Source organism: Scardinius erythrophthalmus (assembly GCF_964197995.2).
Source record: "Scardinius erythrophthalmus genome assembly, chromosome: 16".
NCBI classification, from domain to species: domain Eukaryota; kingdom Metazoa; phylum Chordata; class Actinopteri; order Cypriniformes; family Leuciscidae; genus Scardinius; species Scardinius erythrophthalmus.
The window spans coordinates 5958834-5986546 of NC_138236.1; the positions used below are offsets into that span (position 1 = coordinate 5958834).

The window sequence follows — 27713 nt, forward strand, 5'->3', positions numbered from 1 at the left end:
AACAACTCTTTCATGTCAATCTAGAACTAAATGAGATTTGAAATGAAGTAATTTCATGTTGCACATCTCTGGATTTTCATAAGAGATCTCATAATATCTGCTTGAATTTGACAAGATTCCAGCAATCAAAAGTCTGAGATCTCAGTATGAGCTCAAATATTTCTCCTCAGATTTTAAGTTATACTATCCACTTTCATTTTATAGCACTATATGTAAACAATTTTCCATGAAATTTTAAGAGAGACTAAATCGATTCTTACTGTAAATGAAACGGCTCACCTGAGCAATAAAAGAGCAACTTGTGAGGATTCAAAATTTCTGCTGGATCTTTGTAAACATGTCAAAATATCGCGCTGATATTAAATAGAGATCAAATGTAATCATTTGCATGGGCTATTTCAAAGTGTCTCAAACGGTGCTCGGATTTGTCAAAGTCTGCAATCAAAATTCAAAGATCTCAATTTGAACTCCTATTTCTCATCAAATTATAGAGCTATACGTTATCTATATTAATTCTTAATGTCAACAATTTCCTATTGGTGTTCATGACATTTTAAGAGAAACATCTGAGAAAAGATTTCTGTTTATTGTAAATGTCTATGGAGCAAAAAAAAGAGCAACTTCTGAGCACACATCTTTTCTCTCAGACAAAAAGAAGAAAAATGAGTTCTCCTCAATCTCAATTGTTTCTCCAGGACAGCAATAATACTCAATGGAGAGCAAATGCAGACCTTTGCTTGAGTCTCCTGCTTCTCATAGTTATTCTGCTGAGAAAAAGCCCCAGTGATCTCACATGTGCCTCCTTCAGAGTTTCAGAAGAGATCTCTAAGTGTCACAAACTGTGCTCAGATTTGCAGATTTAGTCAGAAATCAAATGTCAAAGATCTCAATATGAACTCAAATATTTCTCATCAAACATTACCAAATGATCTGAGTTATGCTATTCGGATTCATTTAACATTTGTGTTTACCAGGAATATAGCAGGGAATTGTAGACGAAATTGATGCTCACATCTGAGATCTCCATTGAGTCTCCTGAGCTGTGAAAGAGCAGCCTCTGAGCAATATCATTTTCCTCTCATACCTGTAACATTTGAGTCTATTTTTACTTATTTTATCAGAAAAAATCCAAGAAAAAATGTATATCTAATATCTCAGTTGTTTCTTCTATGAGGTTATATGAAGACTTTCATTTACTCGTTATACTCTCATTTACAGCGATCTCACATGGCTCCTCACAGATCATCGGACCAGTTGCAATGAATCATTTCAGATGATACCAAACATAACATTTTTTAAAAAAAATTTTTTTTTATCATAACTAACATTTCTTTTTCTTGCAGGATTCACATTTATATGCTTAAGATCCCCAGCACTTTGGGCAAAGTTCGTGTGTCTGAGAATTAAAAGAGGAAACAAAACTGTCTAAATATATAACCTCATGACCCAACAACAAGCTGAAGTATCAAGGAATCCAAATTAACAGAAAAATGATACAATGAATCATATCACCTTTGCCATGCTCCTATAAAACTACTGGGTAAATGGCACAATCCCCTTTGTGCATACATGAGTCATGAGTTGTTTTGCCTCATGAGCTCAAAGTTCATGGTCACTTCCGATCTATCCGTGTCCACCTGCAGCTCATGAGTCTGACTACAGTCACTTCTGCAAGTGTCACAGAGGTGTCTGGTGACCATTTCTCTCTCTCATCTCACACTCAACTAATGGACCGCTTTGCCCCTCCCCTCCTTTTCTCCATCTCGGACTGGGAGGTAGTGAGAGGAGGAGAGGAGGCAACAGCCCACCGTTCCCCTGGGCCCTTCTACACGGCTCAATAGCTCAGCTCCTGGATGGGATCATAACCCTGAGTGCTGGCCAAGAGAAGAGCCGCTTCTCCTCACTGCAGGGTGGAGATTCCTCCAGGAGAACAAACTCACTCGAACCCCACAATGGCTGAGCGAGGGGTGGTCCACGTTGTGGTTTTGCTTCTTGTCCTGGTCGCACCAGCCCTGAGCGGATGCCCAAGCGCCTGTCGCTGTTCCTTTGCCATGCTGCAATGCCTGGAGTTGGACGGGATCACCAGCATCCCGGCGTTGGCGCCACAGGAGGGTGAAAACGTCACTGAAATGTAAGTTGAGTTTGGTGTACGAATCTGTTCGATGAGCTGCTTGATAAAAGTTGCTGAGACTTCCGAGGAAGTTCAGTGCGGTGCTCGATCTTGCATGGAGATGGAACAGGTGGCGAGTTCAATCAAAGTGATTGGCCTTCATGAATTTTCATGGAGAAATCTGGGCATTTGGATGTATAGTTTGTGCATGCGTTCCTTGGTTTAGCCTAGAGGGTTTTTTTTTTTTCTGGCAGGCCAATCTAATTGTCAGACCTGCATTTATTGCTTTATAGTACATTTCATTTAACTAGTGGAATCAGGACCTAATGCACTGAAAGCAGAATTTTCCCAAAACAAGGAAATCCTTGGAAACTAATCAAGGGCTGGAGGGAAAGTGGCCTGGTACTTTGTGCTGCTGAGCTTCTCTTTAAGTGCCTTTAAGAGTGTCAGGTACATAATCTATTCTCGGAAATGGTGAGAAAAACATCTCAATGTTCATGTGTGTACAGTCAGACAGATGTTTCCCAGAGGTGTATGTGTTTTAACATTGATACCAAGCCTTGCAGGATGTTGCACTTCATTCAGAATAGTGTTTATATGATTATGGCACTTATGCGTATAGTAGGATAATCACCACACCTCTTACAATCTTTATCTCACTATGTTTCATGCATTCTCTCGTTCTCCTCCCTTCAGTGTAAATAATGCAATGTTTAATGGAAAGAAATGCTAGATTTATTATATCTAAAAAGCCAATGTACCTTTACACTACTTTTACAATACCATATAATTCACATCAGAATCTGGTGTCAATAACAATATCCACTTCATATCTAAGTAATGCTTCATCTTGTTATTAATTATGTCAAATGGAGCGTTTTATTCAGTCAGTGTTTTTCGCATTATTTAGTGGTATTTAGATGTGTGTTACCTTGATAGTGTTTGTTTGGGTCACAATGTGCGCTTCCCATATCTGTGTATCACTCATAGATCCTGGAGATATATATCTTTTTTTTTTGATACTGTACACCATCATGAGCCTTTCCATCGTACCATCATTATGCTCAAGAGGTGTTTTTAGAGATCATGTGTTCAGGATCTGGTTCACTTGGTGGCCTGGAAGAGATGAGACAAAAAATACTTGGTTCAACATAGTAAGCAGGGAACGTAAAGGGAACCTGGGTTCAAATCCCAATCTAATATCATGTTCTAATAAATCAAGCTTTAAATTTAAGCTCCATGCAATTTCATTACACAGAAAAGAGCAACTTTGACATTTTGACAACTCCTATTTCCTATGTAGAAAAATAATGCAATATGAGATTCAAGCAACATGAGAATGAATAGATGACAAAAAAGTGCAACTCAAATGACCCCATTTTCAAATGAAAATGGCTGATTTCTGCTATTTCTTTTAGACAAACAACCAAATTATAAGAGATTTTATTCTTGGAAGTTGCACTTAAATCAGCTTAGGTCAAAATTTGTCAATCAGTGTTAGGATAATTCAATAATATATAGAACAGCTAATAACTGTAAAGTATATGCAATCGAACAATGTCTGACGTCATCACTGTATTTTATGGTAAAGTTCTGCACGGCTGCCACTGTTGTTTGGCTCAGTACACCTGCTCAAGTGTGATTCTCTGAACTCCAGTGGAGTCTCTACATTTACTACAAGCATTCAATCAATAAATGAGAATGCTCTTTCGCCACGTGTTTACACAGAACACTTTGTGCCCGTAAAAACGCAGCATTTCGCTGTATTAGTGAGACGGGCACAGTACAGAGGAACAGCACTTCTACCGGGGAGGAAAACAAGAGACCATTAACTTCATACCAGCGGCAGAAATACATCATTCATCATGCTGTAAATTCCATTCTGCGAATTGCTTGTGAATGCCCCGCTGAAAACAATAGATGAAATATTGCCCACTCGACTCGATTCAATAAGCCAAAGCAGTTTGAGATGTCGTCCCACCTGCTCTGTAATTGCATTATGGCTCTCTGGGTCAATCAGACGCTAATGAATATCTGTTTGTGCTTCTTGAACACAACTGGACCGAATCACAGATCAAAAGATTCCAGTGAAGTCAGAAGAAATGTCTTTAGTTATCAGCATCTATATTTGAAAAGATTATTTATGTAAATGCAAGTAAGAGAGGATATTAGGCAGGGTCATTATTATCAGCATGACTCTGTGTATATTCAATGCCTCACTACACAATAAAACACTGGTTATATTATATCCCTACTCTTTAAAGCTGTCATTTTAAAAAAGAAACATATTTCAGCATGGTACACTGAATGCAATAATTTGCACCTGCTTGATTATGTATTGACAATGAATCATCATATGAATTTGTCAAGATGGTTTATAAAAATATTTCTGAAATTAGTTCTGTGGTTTATTTGGCTTTTACTAATGTCAAGTGCTGCTGCCAGCCGACACTGACCCACGGGATGAAGTTTTCTAGATGATTAGAGACTAAAAACATGGCAACACCATGGTACTTTCTGTTAGTGCATATTTTAACTATACTACTTTGTTGCATTGAATTATGGAACAGCTAAGTTTAAGCATACATCATATGAAGTGTCTCATTTGAAAGGCTGCATCCTCTGCATGCGTCATAGGAAGTCTTATTTCAGAACAGTAACCATTATTAAAATTAATTTGTAATGTAGTGCAGCCTCGAAATGAGCCACATAGACTAGCGATATATAGTTTGATTCAATGAGACAATATGAAAACTTTTTCTCAAAAAGAATCTGAGTTCTCATTCCTGGAAGTACAAGTACTCTTCAGTAAAACTGCTTGTGTGGAAATGAAAAAGTAATCGATTTCAAAATACTTCACTGATGGTGTTTATGCCCCATAATAATGGCTGCAAGGGCACAAAACTATTTAATATAGGCTAACTCACAGAGACCTGGAATCACAAACTTGAATGAAACAAAATTCAGGAGTCTTAGAGTGGAGATGGAAGAAGTTTCTTCTTGCTAAATGTACTCAGGTGAACATGAATTAATTGAAATATTTGTACAACAAAAAATTTAAGAACAAATGTCAAACAAACTATGTGGCTGCATTTCCATGTTTCTCAGCATTTCAACAAAGCAAGATCATTATATGAAAAACTATTTTATTTCAATATATTCCTGATTGAATAGGATATTCGTTGAAAAATAATATAGGATTGGGAATAGATGAGATCATGAAAAGGGGGCGTTACATACCAGATTGGAGTCAGGTGGTTGGAGGGGAAGGGTTGAAAGTTGAAGATGGATTTGTGGCATAATCTGAAAAGGAGATGAAGCAAGTTGTTACATTTGATCATGCAAACAAAATTTGCACAGAAATAATGTGTACCAATGAAATATATCAGAAACATACAGTAAGCAGTTTCAGATTTGAAATAATGACATTGAGCATAAATATTAGAACATTGTTTTAGTTGAATTTCAACATGTTCTTTCATTTCAACCCACTAGCTACATAGAGAATCAAGCAAACCTGGAGAACATCACAGACATAGACCTCGCCAACTACAGAGAACTGAAGAACCTGTAAGTATTTAAGACTACAAACGATGTACAAGATTCAAAAAAGATTAAAGATCATTTATACAATACTGTCTGTATCATTTTTTTAATGTTTTACAAAGAAGTCTCTCGTGCAGACCAATGCTGCATTCATTAGGTCAAAAATGCAGTAAGAAATGTAATATTGTGGAATATTGCAGTTTAAGATAACAGTTTTTTCAATATAATGCATTCCTGTTATGTCAAAGCTGAATTTTCAGCATCATGATTTCAGTCTTCAGTGTCACATGATCCTTCAGAAATCATTCTAATATGCTGATTTGCTGCTCAAGAAACATTTCTTTTTATTATCAATGTCGAATTTTTTTGTGGAAACTGTGAGAACGGCATTTTCTGAACAATGTAAAAGTCTTTACTGTCACTTTTGAAATTTATTTCCAATGAATAATTTACTCTGAGAACAAAAATTTGAACGGTATTCAAACTTCTCATATTCAAAAAGTCAATTATCTGGCTGACTTGTGTATATATTTTTCAGGACGGTCACAGATTGTGGGATGGTGTACATCTCTGAAAATGCCTTCCAGCATAATCTCAAGCTGCAGTATGTGTGAGTGTTCTTTACATATACGACTGGCCTTCCCACAATACACTTGGGTCTCAGGGCTTGTACCTGTCAATCACTTCAAGTCCTCTTCCCTTCTGATGAGTGAAGCTGCTTTATTGGTCTCAGGCGGTAAAAACCCTAGACACTTTTAAAGTTAGTTAGCAACTGAATGACTATTAAGGAAAACATTTTTACATTTCACTTCCAGAAATCATTTAATTGCATTTATTTCCCCTAATTAAAAAGAAATTGGCAGAGATTTGTTGTTCATGATCATCAAGGGCGTAAGAACAATCTGAAAATTGTGTTTGGTGGGATGCAGGAGACATTACAAAATCAGCTTGGCTCTTGAATATTAATTGAGTGACATGACATCCAGTTGTTCTCATTCTGTCATTATTTATTCATTTTCACGTCATTCCAAATCTGTATGCTGTTTCTTTTCTGGAACTTTAGGAGACTTAAAGGGATAGTTGAAGGTAACCATTGACTTCCATAGTATTTTTTCCCCCATACTATGGAAGTCAATGGCAATCTTTAAAACGTTCGAATTCAGTGTCCATGTGGAATTTATTTATTTAGCTTGATCTTTAATCACCATGAATTATCACTAGATGGAAAAAAATCTCAAAATATAATGATCATTTCCCAAAAACTGGGGGGACAATAATGTTTTTTAATGCACTTGATCTCATCCAAATCATGTATAGCCTACAACAAATCAAACTTCACTTATACCAAGAAACCTTATAGAACCTCCACAACAAGACATCTTAATATAATAAAACATATTAACTCAATACCTAAAAACAGAAGCATAACTATTTTTAATCATGCATTTTAGGGCTAAAAGAGCTATTCCCTCCTGAAGGGAAGATTTCTAATCACAGCATCAACAAAACACTAATGATATTAGCAGAAAGGTTGTTGACCCTTATCTCCACTATCTTGTAATCGTTATCTTCCAGTGTGTGCGACATGCCCACTGTTGTTGATGTGGGGGAAAGCGGTCACACAGGAGGGGGGGGGGGGAATGGAGGGGTTCTGGGGAAACATGAGAGCATATCCAGCAGTCACCTTTTACTCGCCCACTTTGGCGTATTATTGACAACTGATGCATAATAAATACACTCCACTAAGGGTCCATTATCACGCAATCAATATTTCACAGAGGGCTGTGCGGAGGACCAGATGTGTCTGTAAGCTTCAAGTGGCGGTGGGGATGTACTGTATGAAAAATCATAAGTATAAACGAGCCTATCTTTTATACGCCTGATCCATCCTTTGCTTCGGTTCTTTAAATCCACGCCCCCCCCCCTTCGACGCCAGTATGAAACGGCAGCTGCTATTCTCAGACGCTCTCTCCCTACGGTAGAATCGAGCTGTAATAGATAGGCCCCGATGGCCGACCCATCTGACATGAACTTTTGGGAGTAGGGAAAACAAATATTTGAACCCTTGCTGGCCCCCATTAGCCCTGCCACAGAGAATCTATATCTGCCAAGCCGTTATTGTCCCCATCGTTTGTCATCTCTCTTTATTTAGCTTTTGATTTCAGCTTCCGTCTCCTCCAGAGGTCTCGCAAAATTCAATGAAACAAGACGACAAATACTTCTAAATCAGAACCTTTCAGTACAAAAGAATGATGCAAAAAAATTCATCAAACTGCCTGTTGCCAACACACAGGCCTTCAAAATTCACTCTCTCACACTTGTCAAACCTATTCTCTGTGAGAAAGAGAGAAAATCACTCAACTAATTAAGCTTGAGTCCAGTTGTCAGCCAATACAGAGAGATGCGTGCCAGTGTTATTTAGAAATGCAGTTCTACTATGAAATATTTTGCTGCATTGAATCTTGTTATAGTGCCATTAGCTACTGCGCATACTTAACGATTTGAACAAGCCCTTAAGCTTAAGTAGGCCTATAGGCATTTATACCTAACACACAAAGCACATCTCGTTTTTTTTTGCTTCACTAACCTGCGCTTTTTAACAGCAAAAACGCGAGATGCAGGCTAGTGGAACGAAAAAAAGGGCAAGGTCTAACTTTTTTTTCCCTTGAGCCCCATGTTATAGAATGCTGTGTCATGCGTGAGACACTGCAAAAGACGCGAATCGGTTAAAAACGTCCGTCTAGTCCGTGTTTACATAAAACAATGTTTCAAAACAATGAAAAAGGTTTTTTTTTGTGGTTAAAAACTCGTGAAGCGAAAACCCTCCCCTAAAGGTCTAAAGATGCGTTTTTTAAAAAGTTGAACTTATTTTAACTTGAGTGCCGCTTTTTTGGAATGGCGTGTTGTGCTCGAGATGCTGCAAAAGACACGAGATGCGAGCGCAATGGTCAAACACATCCGTCTAGCACTGCACGAGTTTACATTGAAAATCTATGGATAAGTAGCGCAGTGGATTGGAAAAACCGCATTCAATGTGAACTGGCCCTTCCTTACTCTTTAGAACATAACACATCCTGTATGTTTGTGCTAATAATTTGAGGTATATTTCATGTCCATAGGCTATGGACATGAAAGATACCTCAAGTTGTGGTACCATTACTTTTCCAAGCGATTGTCGACGAAAGATTTTCACATGGAAAACAATAAAGCTGGCCAAAAATCCCACTCACATTGAAGGGTTTATTGGAGCCATATCTAGATATAGGCAGTGTTATTCTAGTATTATTTATAAGCTATTATAGTATTTATTAATATTTTGAATTAGCTAAATGTTAACAAAACAAAAATTAACAAAAATCTAGTTGTGTGATAAAATGCCTCAAAACAGGTTAAACTCTCGCATCTGAGCTGCCTACACATCATTTTTTGAAAGAGAATGAGTCCTATTTATTAAGAACTATTGTACAACAGAGCCAATAGCATCTCTCTTTTGCATATGTAGTTCACATCTTCTCTTCTTTTACAGAAACCTGGCCTCTAATTTACTAATGCACATCAGTTGGAGGGTGTTTCATTCGGTCCCTCTATTGAGTCTGTGAGTAACAAACTCCACTCATATACTGCTATGCTGAGATTTACAGATTTACTCTGCTGGCCATTTGAGACTGAACAATTTAAACAATTTACCTCAGTCTGAAAAACTGAAATGATAGATTTGAGGTCCTATGTATGTGTTATTTTGCTGAAAGCATGAAGTAAGCATAAGAAATCGGTTCTTTTCACAGAATTTTGAAGGACAATCCACTCACCTGCTCATGTGACATATACTGGCTTCAGCAATGGCATAGAAAAAGACAAAGCGATATTGATTCTCAACAAAACTGCATCTACAATGGCAACAGCATTCAGCTGGATTCATTTGAAATGGATAATTGTAGTAAGTGCACCTATCTGGAATGAAACATATTTTAAGATCAAGTGTGTAACTTTACTTCCATCCCTATTAAATATGCAGAGACAATAAGCAAGATTGATTTCCCCAAAAGTGACTGTGAGTTTGGGAAAACTGTTTGAAATAAACCATTAAAATACATCACCTTTCAGCTAGTGAAACACAATTGTCATAATGGTTACTTTACAATTTTACATACACTACTGTTCAAAGGTTTAGGATCTTAAAATCAGTGAATTTTTTTTTTCTTGTTCTGCAGGTGTTCCTGAAGTCAAAATTGACCCTCCGACACTGACCACTCAAGAAGGTGGAAATCTGACATTTACCTGTCTGGTGACTGGAGTACCAACGCCGACCATCCGCTGGAGAACAGAGCATCTACTGTCCAGCTGGACCCTGCAGGTACATGACACTGGATTCATACTGTATTAAAGTATTTTAATACTCACGTGCCTGGATCAAGATCATTTGTTGGTACTGGAAGATAAAAAAATATATCCTATGATTTATCACTTTCCTTGAAGTATTCCTCATTTGTAAGTCACTTTGGACAACATTAATACATGTACATTCAATTAGTTGAAAGAACTTTTCTTGAAGTTCCTTACCCCTGGTTGGTTGATCAGACATTGTTGCAGGACTTGTTGCAAGAGATGTTTGATCTTTGTCAATCCATTAAAGCTGGTCTACATTCATCTTTGTCCACAGCAAGTAATCTGGGGATCAACCCTGGAGCTGGTTCTCCACATGAGGAGCGTGTCTTCTCGAGACAACCTGCACAATCTCACCTGTGAGGCGGAGAATCGCGCGGGAATGGATGAAGCCACGGTGCAGCTGGATATTGAATGTAAGTACTGACATTTTTTGCTCTGTAATTTCTGAAATTTTCTCTCTCACCTCGTATACTGCTATTTATCTGCCAATGACCAAACTGTTTAGCATAAATGTCTACCAACACATTTTCAAATCTGAATGCGACAACAGATGAGATTCTTATGGAAAATAATTTCTGCATATGAGTAAAATTTTTTAAAAAATTAAAAAAATTTAAAAAAACTGAGATAAAGTTTAAAATTAGAAAGTCACACTGTGAAACATAAAGTAGCAATTGCAAGACTTTTATTCTTTTACTCTTCCAGGCATCCATAGATTTCATTAACAGAGCAACATATGTGACTCAAACCCAAAGTTATTATGAAATTTATCTTGCCAAACAACTAAGCCGTGTTCAAAGTGTGAAACCCATTTGAGGTTCCTTATTCCTTACATTTTTGTATTATTTATACACTATTATATCTTTTATTAATATTTTGAATTAGCTTTTATTTTAGTTTTAAGTTTAGTTTAACTTAACTTTTAGTAATTTAAAAAAAATTCTAAAAAGTTTTTTTTTTTTTCAGTTTAAATTCATATTATGGAGCCCTGCACATGACATGCGGACAAAAATATATATATTTATTGTAAGAATTCGTTCTCTCGTTTTAAGTAAATTGTGCGCATATATAATAATTTGTTCCCTCGATTACTAATCACGGCCACGTTGTGCTAATTCATTCACTTATTTTGATTGAACTAAAACAAGGAAACAAATTATTATATCATGCGCACAATTTACTTAAAACGATGGAACGGATTAGTAAAACGTTCTGATGTATTAGTAAGTCGTGGGAGCGATTTGTGAATTTGTAGCCATGATATTTTTCCCGTATGTTGTGCAGGCTCCATACTTTTTAGTACATCAATCATGTTGCTTTGGCAGCTAGCTTAAATAAAATAAGTTGAATATTTTATATTCTATTATTGTCACGGTTGTGTGGTAGTAAGCGCACGAAAGAAGAAGGTTAAAGTTCAAAACAGTGTTTGATACCATCCACTAGTAAATCCAACAGAGAACAAAGCAACACAACATACCATAGATGAGACCCAACAAAGACAAGGAGAACACACATGAACTTATATACAACTGAAAACAATGATGATTGACTACACACATCGAACTGAATGACGAAATCAAATCTGTAACCATGACAACAAACTACAGGCGGGAAATAGTGCAAACCGGAAAAGTCCAAACTGGGTGAAACTTATTTCAGTTAGTTGCCAAGGGCATTTTCATTTTTTTTTTTTCAGCTTTATAGCTTTAATTCAATTTAAAATGTAAGTTTTTTAATATTTTAGTTAACGATGATAACCCTGCCCTTCACAGAAGCAACAGCATTGCAACGGCCGGAATTTTCCATCGAAAATCCTCCCATATGACGCACTCCACACCACAGCAATTATCACTGTTTATCACCTCCTCTTCAGAAAGAAGAAAAACAGTGCTTGACTTCAGACAAATGTATAGCCATCAGGGGAGCGATAATGACTGTCAGGAAAATGGGATGATAACTGTCTTCAGATCTTGTTTGTTCTCTACTAATGGATTTCTCTCCCCCATAGTCCGGAAATATAATTGTGAGGACCGATTGGCAGATAGCAAGTGTGCTAGTTGCCAGTCTATCAGAATCACGTGACTGGTGGACAACGGCTCGACGCCGGCCACTGCTTAATTAGCTCTTAAATTAGCAGTCCGGTTATAGCCACAGGTGCGGCCACGGCATAATTCTGACCCCAAACATCTTTTATTAAACCCAGACGCCAATCGATAATACAATTCCCTAGTGTTGGTTATGCCATAGTGTACTGATGATGAAATTCACCTTTGGCCATGTACCTTTACCGCAACCCAATTAATGGATTCAATTATTTAATTCCTTTTGATTACCACAATTAGTGGAGTTCAAAAATGGCTCAACCGTTAACATCGGGCCGGTGTAACGAGGACGGTTTTTCAAGCGTGAACTCTAGGCCATGACACAAATGACTGTGATTCTCCGTGCGAAGCACTTTCTGAAGGAAGGGTCACGGGTTAAGAGCACTGAAATGGTTATGAAGCAGCGACCGGGTTGTGCGCATCAGCATGTTCTCCCGGCTAAAAGAACCATTTCCTGTATCCCACCTTCACCCGGCTCTCAAGTGCCTCTTGTGGTTAGGTCCCCTAAACAGATAGAGATTTATTATTTATAACAGGTCAACAGGTTTAATGTAAAGATTGAGCACATTGATTCATGGAAAAAAAAAATTATGATGGATGCTCCAGTCATCTGAGCTATTCTGAAGAACTATAACTAGTTATAGAACAGCATTATTCATACAGGAACATTATGTGAACTTCTTTAACAGACTTCTTTACAGCAATGGTTTGCGGCAGTTAGTGAATTCAACTTTATGCAAATGAGCTGTGATGCAATTCAATGACTACCAATAGGAATACATACAGTAATCTGCTGCCTGATAGTTGGATACAGAAGCAGAATAAGAGCGGAGACTAGAAACCAACAGCTCACACACACACACACACACACACACACACACACACACACACACACACACACACACACACACACACACACACACACACACACACACAAATAATGGATAAATATAATGTACAGTATTCTTAAAATATTCTTTCATTTAATAAAGATACATACAATTTTTCAATAATTATTTAATTATTTTAAATTATTATTATAATTCTTTATTATTATTTAATAATAATAATAGTAGTACATTTTATTATTGAAATCTGCTTTAAAAATATATACTTTTTAAATAAGAAAGGAATAAGTTCTTATAATTATACAGTATTAAATAGAGATTAGACAGCTAGAAGCAAAAAGTTTGTTGTACTTGATAAAAAAAAGGTATTTACCATTTCATGCACAGGTGCTATCAGTGACAAAAACGCTACATGAACACATGTACACATCACAAACAATAATAATAACAATTCATTTTTGATATCTAACAGAGTAGGGACCTCTGGGATGCTTGTACTTTAAAAAAATATTATTTTATCCTCAAAAGCACACATATCACTATCCTATTGCACACACAACTCTGACTTGCATTCTTAAAGGGAAATTGCACATCAAGCATTATCGCTATCCATTTACATTAGTCCAAGATGATATCTAAGTCTCAAAATAGGCAGAAACAATTAAATACCCAATATCGGCTGATATTGTGCATCCCTAATGGACTGTGATTATGTCTCACTGCACACGTGTGAACTCATTCCCCGTCTGTGTTTAGTTCCAGTGCGGATCTTGTTTCTGAGGGACCCAGAACCACAACATCACTGGTGTATCCCATTTGCTGTGGACAGCAATCCTCCCGCCACCATCAAATGGCTTTACAACAACACGCCTCTCATCGAAACCCGCTACACCTACACCGAACTGATCAGAGACGCGACAGATGGCTCCATCCAACACGGGTGTCTGTTCCTCAACAAGCCCACCCATCTGAACAACGGCAACTACACACTCATCGTGGAGAATAAACTGGGTAGGGACCAGGCTACGGCAAAGGGGATGTTCATGGTAAATCCTTTCGACCCCTTTGACCCAGAGGGCATCATTCCTGGTGAGTGCACATCATCACACAACATGTATGGCATCAGCTTTGTGGTGAATTGAGTAATTTATTGTTATAATTTCTCTCCACATGCCAGTCCACCCTGATGAGCCAAGTAAGTTTCTCTAAATCAGCTTCCCGTAGTAGGTCAACGCCCCGTTGTCATTTTCCTGTACAAACACCTAAACATTCCTAAATAACAGATACATTTAGTTGAGAAGCAAAATTTCAGAAGATATTAAGTCTTGCTTTATGAACAATGTATCAAAATTAAGTGACTTTTTTCTCAAAACAAGAAAAAATATCTGTCATGGAGTAAAAAAACCAAACAATTCAAAGCAAAAACAAGATTTTTCTTTCTTAATTTTGATAGATTTAATATCTTAAAAGATATATTTGACCTATTATGCTTTTTCACATTTTACACTTTCTCTATATCAGTTTCTGAACTCCCTAAAACACCTTGATTTTAGTCGGAAACAAACATGCCACAATATTCCTCATTTAAATAATTCCCCCCCAATGCATACACAAAATAAAGGGGCGAGGCCTGGTTGATTTGAGTTAGTAGTGTGTTAAAACTCACTGTTATGGTAAGCCAATCACAACACACTAGTCAAGCCGACTAATCAGAGCGCACTGCACTTTTCAGAAGGAGGAGCTTCATAAAGACAGGAACTAAACGGAGCGTTACTGACAGACTGGGAATAGAGGACCTGCAACAATGGAGAAAGTGAAAAATAATGTTTTTGAACATTTAACATGAAAAACAAAAACAAAATCAAGACGTTGTATAAGGGCAAAATACTTAATAATGTATCTTGATTTAAAAATGTTTAGATATTTGTACTGGAAAACAAGAAAATATATATTTTTTGGCAGTGTTGATAAAGTAACATTTCATTAAATGTTTTAACCTTAGCACTTCCCACCAACCAATCAACGGAGACGGAGAAACTGGAGACCAGAGTGTTTGGGGTACGAGATGAGTGATCACAACATCCTGTTATTTTTTACATTCTTGTACAAGTGTTATCGCTCTGATTCTGTCCATTTGCACATTCATAGGTGTCAGTAGCGGTGGGTCTCGCTGTGTTTGCGTGCACATTTCTTCTCATCATGGTTGTTGTCATCAATAAATGTGGACAGCACTCCAAGTTCGGCATCCACCGTAAGTTCTTCTTTACTTAATGCACATTAATCGTGCGAGTTATACCATATTAACAAACATTTTGCTTCCTAAACCTTGCTTTGCACTGCTCTGAAACAACTTTCCTTTTCAGCTGGTTACAAATCCCTTTCGCTGTTCAACCACTGAAGTTTTCATTTTCACAATCAAATGAATTCTCTACGGATCCCATTAAGCCTCACCCTGCATTCTCATTAAATATCCTGTTTTGCTCGAAAATGTTGTAATTAACATTTCATGGTGACTTTTTATGTATTACCAAAATCCCTTTCAAGGTATGTCAGTTCACTCCAATAGCCATATTTCCAATGCCTCCGGGCAGATATTTCGGGCATGCAAGACCAACTTGAAAGGGGAAAATTCTTGCCAAACTCACATTTAAATGACATATTTCAAATCAGTAGCAAAATCTATCTCAAATGGAAACCAGAGCTTCTAACAGCAGCTGTAGTGTTACTCCTCCATATTGTACACTGCAGTTTCTCCCATTCATAGCAATATGAATGCACCATCTTAGTATATATGAAGAGTTCAGATGCAAAAGCTTCAAGGTGCCATCTGAAATTTTCTTCTAGAATGATAATTTTTATCAAGCCCATATATTTAAGTTCAGTAATTTCACTTAAACGGCAATGAAAATTACTTATTAATTGTCATTTAAGTGAAATTACTGAACTTAAATATACGAGCTTGTGAAAAATGATCATTCTAGAAGAAAATTTCAGATGGCACTTAGAGGCTTTTGCATCTGAACTCTTCAGTCTTTGTGAAAAGTCAACATGAAATCAAAACCGGCCACATTTACTTTTGTTTTTACTGATGTTATATACATCCCTTTTACTTTTCAAAATCTTCCCACCAACTATCCAATATGGCATGTAATCAAGCCCCACCCCTAATTTTTCCTTATTAAACATCCTATTTTGCTCAAAAGTACATCAGATAATGGAAGTAAAATGGATTGTGTGATTAATTAACGTTATTTCGACTGCTCATTTTAGACATTCTACTAACTATTAGTACCTTTGCAACTACATGTCAACTAACTCTCATTAGAGTATTACTGACTGTCTTCTTAATATCTGCTAACACTTTATTTTGATGGTCCTTCAACAGACATTTACTGACTTTGAAAGTACACGTCAACTTATTCTTCTAACCGTAACCTAACAGTCTACTAATACTCTAATAAGAGTTATTTGACATGTAGTTGGCAAAGTTACTTTAGTTAGTAGAATGTCTAGAACATAGAACATTATTACTTTTTTTATTACTGGCTGATGTGACAGTCATGGTCATGTGATCTAAATATAGTGGCCACCATTTGTAGGATTTGTATTTTTTATTTTTTTTGCATGCTACGCTACTAATATGAGTGAAGTGGAGATGTTATCATTTCATCTGTCAAAAGTGCTACATTAAAAAATATATATTTCTCCCAAAATCCAGCTAATGACACAACAATTTTCACTTAATCAGAAAGCAAAATCAGTTTAAGCCTCAAGCGAGGATGTTTTGAGATCTTTCAAAGGAAAGGGAACTAAACAAACACATCGCAGAAACAAACCAGGTGTGACTCGCGCAACAGCGGAAGAATGTTATCGCTAAACAAGAAAGCCGGAGACAGAACATGCCAAAATGACTTTCTCCATTATTATTTTGGAATCGGAATGAGTTCCACATGAGGCATTGTGTTATTTTTAAGTAACGCACAATAAGGGAGCGAAATACGGTCTCTTTTAAGCTGTAACTTTGTACAGTGTCAGCCTAACAGCTCGGCAAAGTGCTGCCAGGTCTTAATTACAGCATGCAAAGTAAATAGCATCGGGAGCCCCAGCCGCGAGCCAGCCATTAAAGAAGAGTGATGGAGCCAGGCTTTTCAGGTCCACTCGCTCCGCTCACAAAGTGCCTAAGTGGACCTGATTGCCTCCCTCCCCTCTCGCCCTCTATTCCCTGCGTTCCTCTTCTCTGCCCAGTCTGGGGTCTCTGCGGTTATAGCTTGAGTGGGTTTTGTGATTTGAAGGAGAGGCCTTTGCATTTAATTCCGCTTCCTTTAAAACTGAGGTGATTTGCTTCGGATCAAGTAAACATTCTGTTGATGCTTTTTTGTGCATGGAGTAACTTGTCAATTTTATACAACACAACATACTGTACATACAACACAACATACTGTTAGCTGCTTGGGAACCACTTTCTGTCCGTGTGTCCACAGGTTCGTCTGTTCTAGGCACTGAGGACGATCTGGCCGTGTCTCTCCGCTTCATGAACTTCGGGGCAAGTCCTCCATCTTCAGATGACAGCACGCTGGATTCTGGCTTGTCCAGTTTTGTGGAAAACCCGCAGTATTTCTGTGGCATCATCAAAGACAAAGACATGTGTGAGTGTCTCACAATCCCAAGCTTTCAGCATGCTGATTCAGTTTGTACTAAATTAAAGTGATTATTTCTTTGTATTTTGCAGGTGTCCAAAACATTAAAAGAAAAGACATTATTTTGAAGTGGGAACTGGGTGAAGGAGCTTTTGGCAAGGTTTACCTGGCAGAATGTGCCAACCTTTGTCCTGATACTGACAAGATGCTGGTTGCTATCAAGGTATGATCATGCTTTAGCTTATCATGGCTTCTTTTAGGCTTAGGGTTATATAATGTTTTCATTAAATGTTACATTTTTCTTTATAATTTATTATACAGCTAAAATATTTAACTCCATGGCAGCTATATGCATATACACAGATTTGAACAAGAACAATGGCAAGCAATGCAAAACATTACTGATTGGTTAGTAATTTTCAACCAATTCCTCCAGATTTGCCCAAGACTATCACAAGTTTTCACAATGTATATTAACAAGCTAGATAACAAGCTAGAAACAACATCCAATACAACCACAGAAAATTAATGTTTGCAAAGCAAAGTTGTTATTGATAACTAAAACTATTTTAAAACATTTTTGTTAACTGAAACAAAATAAAATATGGATGAAAAAATTTAATTAATTCCAAAAATAATTACTAAAATTACTCAAACTGAAATCTAAATAGACTAAAGCCAAAGCTAAATAGAAATATTTAATACATTATTAAAAAAGACTATTAAAATGACAAATAAGCACACCAAAATGACTAAAATTACCTAAAAATTACCACTAAAAAATAAAATGAAAACCAAAAATAAAATAAAATACAAAATATCAATAAAGAATGCTGTTGCAAACCATGAAACCAGAGTTGAGCACCATTCAAAATTTAATTGAATTCAAATTTAAGTAGCGAACTGGATGAAGAATTGGAATTGGAATTGAAATGTCAGGAAGTAGCATTAAAACAGATTTATATTACAAATGCAATTTACATAAAAAAAAGTTAATTTCCCAGAATGCATTACCTTTGTTGCTTTTATTGAAAGTATTCAGATACTTTTTTGGGGGCACCGTATGTTCACTGAACATCTGATTGTCTTCATGTGTAGACCTTGAAAGTTGCCAGCGAGTCCACCCGACAGGACTTCCAGCGCGAGGCCGAGCTGCTCACGGTGCTGCAGCATGAACACATAGTGCGGTTCTACGGTGTGTGTACAGACGGAGAACCTCTGGCCATGGTGTTTGAGTACATGCGACACGGAGACCTCAACCGCTTTCTAAGGTCAGTCAAATAACCACCAGCCACTCACAGCGAATTAACTACAGTGCCAACAAAGTGGTGTAGCGGTCAGAAACTGGCCAGCTGAAAGAGTCTTTAGAGACAGAGCTTTTATCCACATTTGCTGTCTTAGGGCAACCTTAAAAACAGAAAAAACGTGTTTCCTTGGACGATTTAGCCAAAAGCATCAAGGAAATTATTGGGAGCAGGGCTTGACATTAACCTTTTTGCTCACCAGCCACTGTGGCTTTCCAAAGTTACTAGCCACCCAGCATTTTCACTGGCCTTTGGCATCGATACCATGGGGAAAAACTGCCATATAGACATTTTTAATATTATCCCATTATTTGCTGTCACTTTACGACCTGTCACACAGATCAATTATACTCTTATACGTGTTTTCTTTCTCAAATGTTTACGTTCATTTAAAAAATGACTGACTGTGTTTACGTGAATACTCGCCAAGACCGGCATTTCTTTTACATTATTACATATGTGTTTGATTGTTTAAGTGCAATAAGAAGCGAAAAAGAACTCAGTTTAGTTCTGAGAGGCGGCTTTATGTATGCACACTTTGGGCGAGAGCACAACATCTGCGGGAATGAGAAAATGATGCGAACTTCAAGCCCTGTAACACCAACAATATTCATCTGGATAAAAATAAAACGAGTGAGTGAATGGAGGCGGGTTTGTGTGTTAACTCGCTGTCGGAGAGACGAGAAAGAGAGAAAGCTCAGCTGGTATCATGTATCTATTCTGCGGAAAATGAGTATTGGAAGTGTTTCATATATGTGACCCTGGACCACAAAACCAGTCATACGGGTAAATTTTTTTGCAATTGAGATTTATACATCATCTGAAAGCTGAATAAATAAGATTTCCATTGATGTATGGTTTGCTAGGATAAGACAATATTTGGCCGGGATTCAACTATCTGAAAATCTGGAATCTGAGGATCTCCTTTAAAGTTGTCCATTTATGTTGGCGATTGTGATGCATTCACTCAGAAAAATAAACGTTTTACATATTTACAGCAGGAAATTTACAAAAAAAACCTTCATGGACCATGATCTTAACTTAATATCCTAATGATTTTTGGCATAAAAGAAAAATGTATAATTTTGACCCATACAATGTATTGTTGGCTATTGCCACAAATATACCTGTGCAACATGTGACTGGTTTTGTGATCCAGGGTCACATATTTCAGTAACGATATGTATCAAAAAATTAATGAATTAATAATTATTTCAGATGGCTTTTTAAAAGGTTCCAACTGAAAAATGTATACAGTATTTTATATATAATTCAACCCGTCAAAGTGGCTAGTAGGAGTGACTGCGTTACACGCCACAGCTGAAATACACACGCATTTGGTGTGTGTTAATGTCAAGTCCTGCTTGGGAAAAATAGGATGCAAGCTGCACTCGACCCAAGAAAGTTTAGTATACCCTCTCAAGAGTCAACAGTTAGCCTAATAATCTGGCATGCAAGTCAACTTTCTGCATTTTCTTTTGGGCTTTCATGTTACATGAACAGTTACATCAAATTCAAAGCCTTTCATTTACCATATTTCCATCTACATCTACTGAAACCAAATGCCCAAACTGAGTAGAAGAGCGATGGAGCCCAAATGCGGATCCAGCTTTGTGATGCTCCAGTCTTAATTAAGATGTAAAGTTCACTGAAGTATGAGGTGGCTGATGGGGGACTGACTGACCATATGTCCAGCACAGCTGAGTCTCGGTGCGTAAAGATCCAGTCTGTTTGCCAGGTGGTTGCTGGGGCCAGATTGGGAGTGGGGACAAGTGAATGTTTGAGGGGGAGATGGAAATCGCATTTTCACGTGTATGGATGTGTCTCCAGTCTCGGTTGCAGCTGCCCCATCCTGCCACCTGCCTGCTAAACTAATAGGGATCACATACTAAACCTCAGAGCAGAAAAGAAGGCAAGCGAGTGGCAGAGAGTTTGCATGCGTATATTAGGATGAATGGAGACAGTGGTTTGCTCATTGAGGCCTGACACGCAAGGCAATGGTGCTTGTGCTCTCATTTAGCAGATGTTTTTTTTTAATCCAATGTAATTTACAGTATACTTACTACAATCTAGAGTTTGCTCAAAAGCATAACAGTATAATTAAGGCGTTATAAACGACTTTTAACCACTACAACCTTAAAAATAAAGGTTCCAAAAGGGTGTTTTCGCTGTGATGCCATAGAAGAACCATTTTTGGTTCCCCAAAGAACCTTGAACAGTTTTTTTTATTAGTGTGAAAAATATTTTAATAATCATATCTTTAATAACCTTTTTTCCACTATAAAATAACCTTTTGTGCAATGGAAAGTTTCCAAACACGTCAAAGGTTCTTCATGGAACCAGAACCATCGATGCCAATAAAGAACCTGAATTTTTCAGTGTAGGATGCTTGTGTTCAGAATAGAACTAGCATAATACTTGTTGCATACTGCCTACTATTTAAACATTTTTAAAAAGTAGCATGTGAAACAACATTCAATCAATGTAGTGATAAAAAGTGGCATGCTACATCGTTGTCACGTTGTCATCCAGTTATGTTGTAATACACATATTTTTTTACTTTTCATTCAATTTTGCTCAAAATTGTCCAGCCTTTAAGCAGTTTGATTAAATAGTGTGCCAAGATTATGGCTGTTGTCACTTCCAGTTTATTTATTATGGTGGAAATAAAGTGCTGTGGGAATTACTCCAAAAACCTGGAAATAAGTTAGCATAATTGAACTTCCAGTTCCATCGTCCAGAACATTTTTGAATGAATTTTTTGTTAAATGGATGAAATAAGGTCTGTGGTTAACACAAGTTCAGGATGTTTTCATGTTTTATTCAATGACATAAAATACATCAATAATACCCCACACCATTTTTCTAAAAACTTTAGCATGTTTTGAAAAAGGCTATCAAGTGGCTTAATGGGACTATAGAGGTTATAAGGGACATTAAATGTCATTATTATTTTCTGCAATAATCCAAAAGCTGATTTAAACAATCCTTTAGCCTTTTTGTCGAAGGAACCAGGTTAATGCTAGTCTCATCCTCACAGTTCACCAGCTGATTTTTTAAGTAGTCATCTGATTGGTTGAATTCTACAGGATGTCCAGGAGACGTGTGTGTCGCATTCTTTAACGGTCCATTCTTTTGCTATGATGCCAAACCCCCTCATGGAAGAAGAAAGCCATTTTGTTTACAACTGTGACAATGAGCGCTTATCAGGGTCAACTAAACGCTGGATTTTCAAAAGTTTGTGAAGCATGTAAAGTTTGCGGCATAGACTCCTTAAAATATGTCCAAGATTTTACAGACCATTGTAGGAATATGAACGATACATTTTCACAAAACATGACGCAGAACAAAACAAACTGTGAATGGTTGCGTTACATGTCAGTCAAACATCCTCTTGGCCAATGAAAGCTGCTATAAAGTGCAGACCTTCTGCCGTCAGTCTGAAGGTCTGGCTGTGCGAGACTAGGGTCACGCTAACTTGTCTGGTCTGCAAAAATATGTCATTTTTGCAGCACTCTGTGGAGGATCAAGTAGAGTGCATTGCATTGTGGGATACAGTATTCCACATACACTCTTATAAAGGTTCTTAATTGGCATCTATGATTCCATGAAGAACCATAGATGCATAAAACACATCCATAAAACCTTTACATTGCACACAGTTCTTTATAGTGTAAAAATGTTCTTCACACTGAAAGGTTCTTTCTGGAACCAAAAATGGTTCTTCTATGGCATAACTGCGAAAACACCCTTTTGGAGAGTGTAGTGTGCTTTTGAATGTGTACTAAACATCTAGAACAATTTAGTAGGGTAATCGATGCATGTAGAAAATTCACATAACATGCACATACTGCAAAAATAGAACACATCCGAAATCTCTTTTCTCAGGTTAATGTTTTTAGGCAGCTGTGTTATAATGCGTGTCGTGTTTGTACAGGGCTCACGGTCCAGATGCTCGTATCTTGGACGAGATGAAGGTTCCTCTGATGGGTCAGCTGACCCTTCCTCAGATGCTCCAAATCGCAGCTCAGATCGCCTCGGGCATGGTGTACCTCGCTTCCCTTCATTTTGTCCACAGAGATCTGGCCACCAGGAACTGTTTGGTTGGAGAAGGGCTGGTGGTGAAGATCGGGGACTTCGGGATGTCGAGAGACATTTACAGCACTGATTACTACAGGGTAAAACATTTCATAGCAATATCAATGATGTTACTCCAAAAACTCTTTGGTGGGAAATATCTACAGTACGTTCATATTGAGATCTCTACCTTTGGTATATGCAAATTTGATTATAATTTGAGAAATCATAGACATCTGAGAAACATTTGAGACATAAACCGGAAACATTTGAGACACTAAAGAGATTGTGATTTTGCCTTTCTTTCCTTTGAAGTTTTTGTATATTTACCAACAGCAGAGATGTTTGATTGTAATTTGTTCTCGTTCACGCCATCAGGTCGGTGGGAGGACGATGTTGCCCATTCGCTGGATGCCGCCAGAAAGCATCATGTACAGGAAGTTCACCACGGAGAGTGACATCTGGAGCTTTGGAGTGGTCCTTTGGGAAATCTTCACCTACGGCAAACAACCGTGGTATCAGCTATCCAACAGTGAGGTACAGTGCCACATATAATGTCAACCATTCATGGCTGCATAATTGTACCTATTTAAATGTCAAACTTATTCATTGTTGAGCGTTTAAAACAATACAACCAAAAAAAAGATTTTAAAAGAAAAGTTTACCTAAAAATTACACTTCTGTCATCATTTACCCTCAAGTTGTTCCTGTATGGATGGAAATCAAATGTAACAATTGTGGTTCCGATTGATCTTATTAATGATTCTTTGAGTATTTTTAAGGATAAAAATAGTAAACAATACTATTTTGCACATTTTATTTTTCAATCAAAGTTGCACTACCATTCAAAAGTTTGGGTTCAAGTAAGATTTTTTTTTTGAGAGAAATTTCTAGTTTTGTGCAATAAGGATGCATTAAATTGACCAAAAGTGACAGTCAAGACCTTCATTTGGCATTAAATGACTCCTGTAATGTTTACCTGCAATGGCAGAAGTGATTTAGGCTGTCTGATGGCATCAGTGCTGGTCAGTGAGCTAAAGCAAACAGACAGAGCTATTCCAAACCTTCATCGTGATGTGAACATCCATTTTGGACTGGATCAGACTGTGCTCTTAAGCACTTATGAACAAGAAGATCAATAGATTTTTTCGGTTCCAGAGTGATCCAGACCTCTCAGATTAGGCACCAAAAAGTGGACTCTGGTGTGACCACAACTGCACTATTACGCTGGAGAGGCCTCTCTTCTTTCAACAGAGAGGTAGATCACTTTCCCGCCGACTCGATTTTAATCCGATTAAACCTCATCTTCGCTTTGGGCCGACGTTGTTTAACCTTGTTAACCTAATCCTTCCCGAGCCATGATGGACACAGCTAATTATCGGGAGCCTAATTGTACAGGACAGAGACGGATCGTTCGTGACTTTCCATCTGCGAGGAAAGAGGGTGCCAGACTTTCAGAGGGGTCAATGTGAATTTTTGTTAATTTATTGCAGTGATTGAAAGCCCATTTCAGAATGATGTTGTGTGGTGCTGACAGTCTCTTCACCTCATTTGATTAAGAGGCAATGCTATAAGGGCTTGAAGTCACTGGCGTTTTAAATAGCCACCAGGAATAGCCATGGAGAAAAGAAAGTGAGTCTTTACAGGCAGCTGCTAAAAGGGGTCATATCATGAGAAATCATATTTTCTTTGATTTCTTTTTATTGAAATACATGTGTACATAATGTACTACGAAAACATGCTTTAACTATTAGAACTGAAAAATTCCTTCACACTAAATTAAAGACCATTATTGACACAAAGCTACAGGAACGGCCCGTTCTGAACATCTGAATACATTTATTACACGACTGCCCACATTTACATGTCAACAATCTCTATTCTATACATAGCTTGTGTTGGAATTTTAAAGGTAAAGCTGCAAAAAAGGGAAGTTTAATTCAAAAGGTCAAAGAGAAGGTAGAAAATAGTTTTAAATAAATGTTTTTTTGTGAAGACTTCTATAACTTCTGAACTTCACAATTTTTAAAAATCATATATAAATGTATGCTATGAGTGTGTGTGTGCTTTTAAAGGGGTCATAAAATACATACAAAATAATTATTCAATTATAATTGTAATATCTTAGTGATATTATTAATGAATTATTAATAATTACGTTTAAGTGTCTGTTATATGACCCCTTTGAAAGAATTACAATATATATAATTATATATATTGATTTATAATAATAATAAAGAAAATAATTAAATATATATAATATATCCAAAATTTGATCAATTCATGAATGATTTTTGTGCACAATTTTTTTTTAAATTACCGTATTAACATTAAAAGTGGACCTCAGGAAAAAAACACAATAATAATAATAAAAAGCATAAACATATATGTAAAATCAAATAATAATAAAATACGATATAAAAATTAAAACAATATATATATATATATACATATATAATACAATAATTTAATAATAATAATAATAAAAACAATAAAAGCATATATAATGGATTAATATATTATAGGCATAATATATATTAAATATTACAAATATTCAAAAATACCCTGCAGATTAAAATTCCACTATAACCATCTTAACCATTTTTGGCAATTATCTCATTGTAAATATGAAATATTTCCCCTCTTTCCAGGCCATTGAGTGTATCACGCAGGGACGAGAGCTTGAACGGCCACGTACCTGCCCAAAGGAAGTGCACCTCCTCATGCAGGGCTGCTGGCAGAGAGAACCACAGCAGAGGCTCGTCATCAAGGACATCTACAACCGCCTCGTGGCCCTCGTCAAGAGCCCGCCTGTCTATCTGGACATCCTGGAGTAGCAGCACACGGTCCTGCACGGAAAAGACATGCTTCTGATGGCAGGTTGTTTGGGCTGAGCAGGAAAGTCAATGGTGGGTTGAGGACAGACAGAATTCACAAACTGTCTCAGATGTGCAGTATGAACGTTTTTGCGGTGTTTGTTGATGTGTACGTTTAATCCACTAAACGTGTAAGATTGTGTCCATGTGTTTAAATTTGAAATGGACTGAGTAAATGGACAGTGGATACTTTGAACATGCATTAATGGAAATTGCTCATGGATCTTCATGACTCAACCCTGAAGAGACACTAGATTTTCTATATAAGGATGCAGTTGTCAAGGTCTTGTAATTAAAGTTCATTAAAGGTGAAGTGTGTCATTTTCAGATTAATATTCAGAGACATTTTAGGCTTATTTCCCCATAAATGTAAAAACGGTGGCTCTGTTTATTAGAGCATTCCGCCCAGCCTGACCCAACAACAGTTCCTCAACCAATGGCGTGAGTTTGGGGGAGGGACTTACTGTTTTGTCTGACGGGTAAAGTGAAAACCAGGGCCTGTATTACAGAATTATTCTAACTTAGTAAACAGAATGTTTTAAAATCTTAAGTCAAGAATAAAGATAGGAAGTTTCTGTAATATAACTCCTGGTCATTATTTTAGGATTTGCTGCTTTAATGGCACACACATTACATACTTCACCTTTAACCATCATGTGCAGTTTCTAAATAATGTGCCCCCAAAACAAACACTCTTTAGTTGTTGATTTCCACGTTGTGCCAAGCTGACTGCATTTCTTTTCAATGTCTTGCGATTATGAATATATTACATCAACATGTTACGCGTGATCTTCACATGCATGTATTTTACATCTCTCAATGTTTAACAGCAACTTCCTGTTATGGCTCCAGAGTTCTGCTTTATTTCCTAAATCAGAAGCATCAGCAAGGCCAGCAACTACACAACAACAGTGGAAACACACGGGCTGTGTACGGAACTAACATACTGCATACTAGTTTTTAATCGAAACAGCAACTGTACAATTTTCAAGCAGTAGTTTGTCACATGAATTGCATGCTTTAGGCAAGACACTACAGGTGAATATGGTCAGTGTAAACAATAGATATCACCATTCTTTTCCTAGTTTATTAATAACATCTAATAAACAATAACATCGTTTTCTAGTAAAAGCTGAACTTTTTTATACGTTTTTGCCGTTCATTTACACGACAATGGCGTGTTGGCGGCCTGAAAATGCAAGCTTTTGGAATCGGGTTTTTGAAAATGATACCGTTACAGTCAGTGTAACCTACAAAATTGTGAATTTGTGAAAACGGTGACATCATGTGCACACGTATTACATGTTCATTCTATAGACCTTATGCAGCAGAGAAACGAGGGCGCAGCCATCTTGAGAATATTGTCTTTGAACCTTCGTTTTTGTGGTCGCTCTGTATATTTCTATGGCATTGCTGTCCAGGAGTAATTAGCTGGTGAAGTGGATACTTAATGTAAAATTAACGGAAGTTATCATGAGGATTATAAAGTTTAAAGCAGATGTCTTAACAAATGTCAGTAGACCGGGAAGATTTTAAAACGAGCCATTCATTCATAAATACGCAAGATCGCTGTGAAACAGACCAGAAGTCAAAAGACAACGAGTGCAGCGCTGAAAAGGGGCGGGGCTACATAAGGTCTATAGGCGTGTAGTGTTTCTTTTCACAGTGACATCGCCAACTACTGGCCTAGCAGCAGAATACAGAGGTTTTTTTTAATCATTTTCGTGAATCAGTGTGAACGGGAATTGTTTTGACATTGTCGTCTGTATGCGAAAAAAGCAAAAGAAAACTTTTCAGTTTTTTGTACATTGTCAAGTAAACATACCC

The 27713-nt window shown here is 37.2% G+C and overlaps 1 protein-coding gene across 1 annotated transcript; it reads left to right on the forward strand.

Annotated features, from left to right (window-relative positions):
• Positions 1–1952: 1952 nt before the first annotated feature.
• ntrk1 (neurotrophic tyrosine kinase, receptor, type 1) lies at positions 1953–27713 on the forward strand (the record flags this gene model as incomplete). Its single annotated transcript, XM_081388030.1, has 16 exons — positions 1953–2131; positions 5606–5680; positions 6195–6266; positions 9183–9251; positions 9442–9593; positions 9868–10010; positions 10317–10455; positions 13749–14081; positions 14995–15050; positions 15141–15243; positions 17474–17638; positions 17722–17852; positions 18728–18900; positions 22871–23111; positions 23389–23547; positions 25662–27713. The coding sequence occupies 16 exons, from the start codon at positions 1953–1955 to the stop codon at positions 25845–25847; spliced, it is 2376 nt and encodes a 791-aa protein (XP_081244156.1). The 3' UTR covers positions 25848–27713.